This window comes from Limulus polyphemus, unplaced genomic scaffold (genome assembly GCF_000517525.1).
Source record: "Limulus polyphemus unplaced genomic scaffold, Limulus_polyphemus-2.1.2 Scaffold4004, whole genome shotgun sequence".
Classification (NCBI taxonomy): domain Eukaryota; kingdom Metazoa; phylum Arthropoda; class Merostomata; order Xiphosura; family Limulidae; genus Limulus; species Limulus polyphemus.
The window spans coordinates 89,767-93,572 of NW_013669614.1; the positions used below are offsets into that span (position 1 = coordinate 89,767).

Sequence of the window (3,806 nt, forward strand, 5' to 3'; positions counted from 1 at the left end):
CTGAGGCTGATTAGGTCCATGGCTAATATATCCTCCTTGTGTAAAAGACAATAAATCATCCTTTAATGTATTTAATTCACTTTGAAATTTACTAATCTTTTCATTTGTGTATGCTAGCTTTCTCTCAAATGTTGGAGACTTTCTTCTTGTTTATTTTCATTCTCCTCCAACAACTGCTGTAATCTCTCATCTTGTTTCTTTTCTCGTTCTTCTTGTTTCTTTTCTTTTTCCTCCAACAACTGCTGTAATCTCTCTTGTTTATTTTTCTGTTCGAGCTGCCACTGTTGCAGGTTTTCTTGCAACTGCTGTTGTCTCTCTTTTTGTTTCTTTTCTTTCTCTTCCAACCACTGCTGTAGTCTCTTCTCTTGTTTATTTTTTCTCCTCCAACAACTGCTGTAGCCTCTCTTCTTGTCTATTTTCTCATTCTTCTTGTTTCTTTTGCTGTTCTTGTATTGCTGCCATCAAATCCGCTAAGTTGTAGTTTGATTTGCCACCTCTGGTTTCCATTTTTTTTTCCTTCCCACTCTCTGACACCAATTTGTTACATATCTGCTTGTTTGTTAATTTCCGGTATAAATTCTTCCTATACAAGGATACAAGCGATACAAGTCCTTTCTTAAATAAAACTAGTTTTTTCTTTTTCAATACAACTTTGCAATACACAGAATTTCCACAGTCATTTTAACTTAAACACATGCTATAATTCACAACGATTCACGCACTTTACTTATGGTCACTACTGCTTGCTTGACTCAATTATCTGTCTCTATATCTCTCCGCTTTATTTGCGGGGCTTATATACAAAAAAAAAGAGGGTGTTTAGAACAGACTAGAGTTGCCAGGATAGTCAAGATCTTTCGAGAATCTCATGACGTGTTAGCAGCGTCAGTGACTTTTGCTGTTGTATCAGTATTATCTTATTGTCAGTAAAACCTTACTTCTACCAATCAACAAACTTCTCATATAATGAGAGGTTCTGTTTTTCTATTTCCCAACTAAAACACAGAAACTTAAATAATGTTAGAATTTTAATAATATATAATCATGAAATTGCTTTCTTATTGTATTTTATTAAATTTTTAAGTAATGTTTTTAAATTCTGGTTTGATGAGTTTCTGTCACTAGAGTTTAAAAAAATTGAAATACATTTTATGCCAATTATTTCTTAATTTGAAATGATGTTTATCTAAAAGTTTACCATAAATAATGTATTATTACTATTACATTATTATGTGTTGTGAAACATTTGAATAATTATACAAAATAGGTCCAGAGGCAGTTCATTCAGGTTTTAAGGATGACTACTATGTGTTAGTGCCATGTAAAACAGGAGCTGGTGGATTGATTATTACTTTGAACATTTGGCCTGTTGGTTTGAATGGCCTAGTTATTTTTCATCAAGGTGTGGATCTTGGTTCCTATATGTTTTTAACATTTGAAGAACAGAAACTCAAGTTTTGTGTACGGACAGATGGTGACCAGATATGTGTTCTTGGATCAGAAGCACTTGAGGTAATTTTCAGAGGAGCATGTACTTTATTAGTTATATTATCACTTATCATTATTATAAATATTTTTTATTTTTAAAGCCTACTTAGTAAATCATGCATAAATGCTACTTAATTATGATAGCTTCTGTTTATCTCTTAATAATTATTCATAACATATTACAAACCATGCCTATAATCAACAGCATCAACAGCCACTAACAATAAACATATCTTGTGCATAGTACTGTCATCTATTAAAAAATGTTAACTACTTTCATAATAGTTTTTGTTGTACTCATCAGTGACATATACAATTGATCAATTAACAGTTAACAGCTTAGAACATTCTAATAATTTCTGAGACCAAACTTAGGCCCACATGAGTAGTCTGGCAGCATCTAGTATTTTTATTTTTTTTTGCCGATGTGATTTTAGATATGAAAGAAATGTAACCAGTGTAACATTTTTGTAGATCAGTTTATGACTTTGTTAGTTTGAGGCAGTATTTTCAAACTTTGGGGTGCCATCCAGGAGGGTGGTGGAACATATCATGTGAGGGTTATGAGAAGAATAAGGAAAAAAGTTGTAGCAAAAATTATTTACTGCAACGAATAACACAGCTATACTAAAAGCAATAAAGGCAACACTTGCTTATTTGACTACAGAAGAGACAATTACACACAATGCAGGTTTATTTCATTTTTGCCAGGTGAAATGGAGGTGTTAAAAGTGACTGGTTTAAGGGACAGTGAAGAATAATAGAGATTATTCAGTAAAATGGGTCATAATAGAATTATTTCTTACCAATAAAAAACATGGCAAAAGTCTAAAACTTTCAGTTGTAGTTATTGTGTGAAAATATATGCCCATGCTACCAAAATGAATAACCACTCAAATAATTATAAGAAATGTCACTGAAGTTAAAACAGTTTTAGCAAAGAAAGTAACAAAGGCTCAAATGTTAATGGGCCAAAACTCTAGTAGCTGACCTGTTCATATACTAAAACTAGAGACTGTAGAGAAACTGAAATGATCAATGTAAGCATGTTCTCCTGTGGATATTCTAGAGAGTAATATGGAAATACTAATTTGTCAGGGGTCAAACTGCATCATTGTCATCAAGCAATTCAGCCTGTCAACTCCACATCTGTCAAGTTCCAATGCAGGAAAGTTTGCAAACTTTATGATTGGAGGGAAGGAATATCATACTTGGAAGCTGTTAGGAAAAATAGTATATGCTGTAAATACACCAGTAAACATGACTGAAGTTAGTCAACTTTCAGTACATACATCCAGATTTGCAACTTCAAACCCAGTATAATTTCAGCTCTCAACCCTTCCACTAAAAGCAGAATTTGAAAAAGTTTATTATGGTAAAAATATGTAAGTGACAGAAGCATACATGATGACCTTCATTATATTGGTTGGAATACCATAGGAAATTAACAAGCTGTGAACTTTACAGTTATTATACTAACTTAAACTTTATAGACTGTACATCAGCACAATTTCAGACAGGAATATGGGTGAATACAAGGCTGGCAAAATATCAAATGTTGTGGATGAAAATGGTATTGTGGCATTTTCAGATAAACTTTTCTCATGGAAGAGTAAAGTAGGTTGGTCCTCTGCTTAATGGAAGGTTCAGCAAGATATATTACAAAATAATACTGTATTCTGCTAAAAATAGCTGAATCTGTGCTAAGAAATAAATCTTTATTTAATGCAACACAAATCAACAAGGTGTGTACTTCATCTTACTGTTAACAACAGTTGCATTTCACTGTATTGTGAATTGAACAGGCTGGCTATAATCTCTCAAGACTTATTTCCAAACTGACCAACTCACACAACATTATCTTCCATTGTGACTAAATCTCACATTACTCAATTGAATTGGTAATGTCAGATTTATCAACAGCATCTGGCATCACCCATGTAGCTGCTCATTCCTATCCAAATATAAGGAGATTGTAATCTAGAGATATCACCTCATCTACCATTGTAGGGTACTGCTGTTGACATTCATGGCAAGTGCAACTCAATTTAACGATTTTCTTGACCACATGGTATTGTTACGTCTCCATTTGTTAATTGATTTTTCCGTAACTTCGTTCCAACGAAACTTTAACGACACAAGTCTTTACTTAATAAAACTGGTTTATTCTTTCCGAATATAACTCTGCGATACACTCAACTTCAACAATCGCGTTAAAACAAACGCTAATCAACGAACATCAACAATACTTCCGACTGCAGTTCAGTTATTCACTATCCATACACACATTACATTCCCCTCTTTTATATACCAGCGTA

The 3,806-nt window shown here is 33.1% G+C and overlaps 1 protein-coding gene across 2 annotated transcripts in view; it reads left to right on the forward strand.

Moving 5' to 3' along the window:
- The window catches only part of LOC111088555, a 127,716-nt gene that overhangs the window by 89,521 nt on the left and 34,389 nt on the right, over positions 1–3,806 (forward strand). For both annotated transcript variants that reach the window (XM_022399035.1, XM_022399036.1), the window contains one exon: positions 1,268–1,512. In XM_022399035.1, the coding sequence (XP_022254743.1) occupies positions 1,268–1,512 (245 nt within the window). The remainder of the gene's footprint in view (positions 1–1,267; positions 1,513–3,806) is intronic.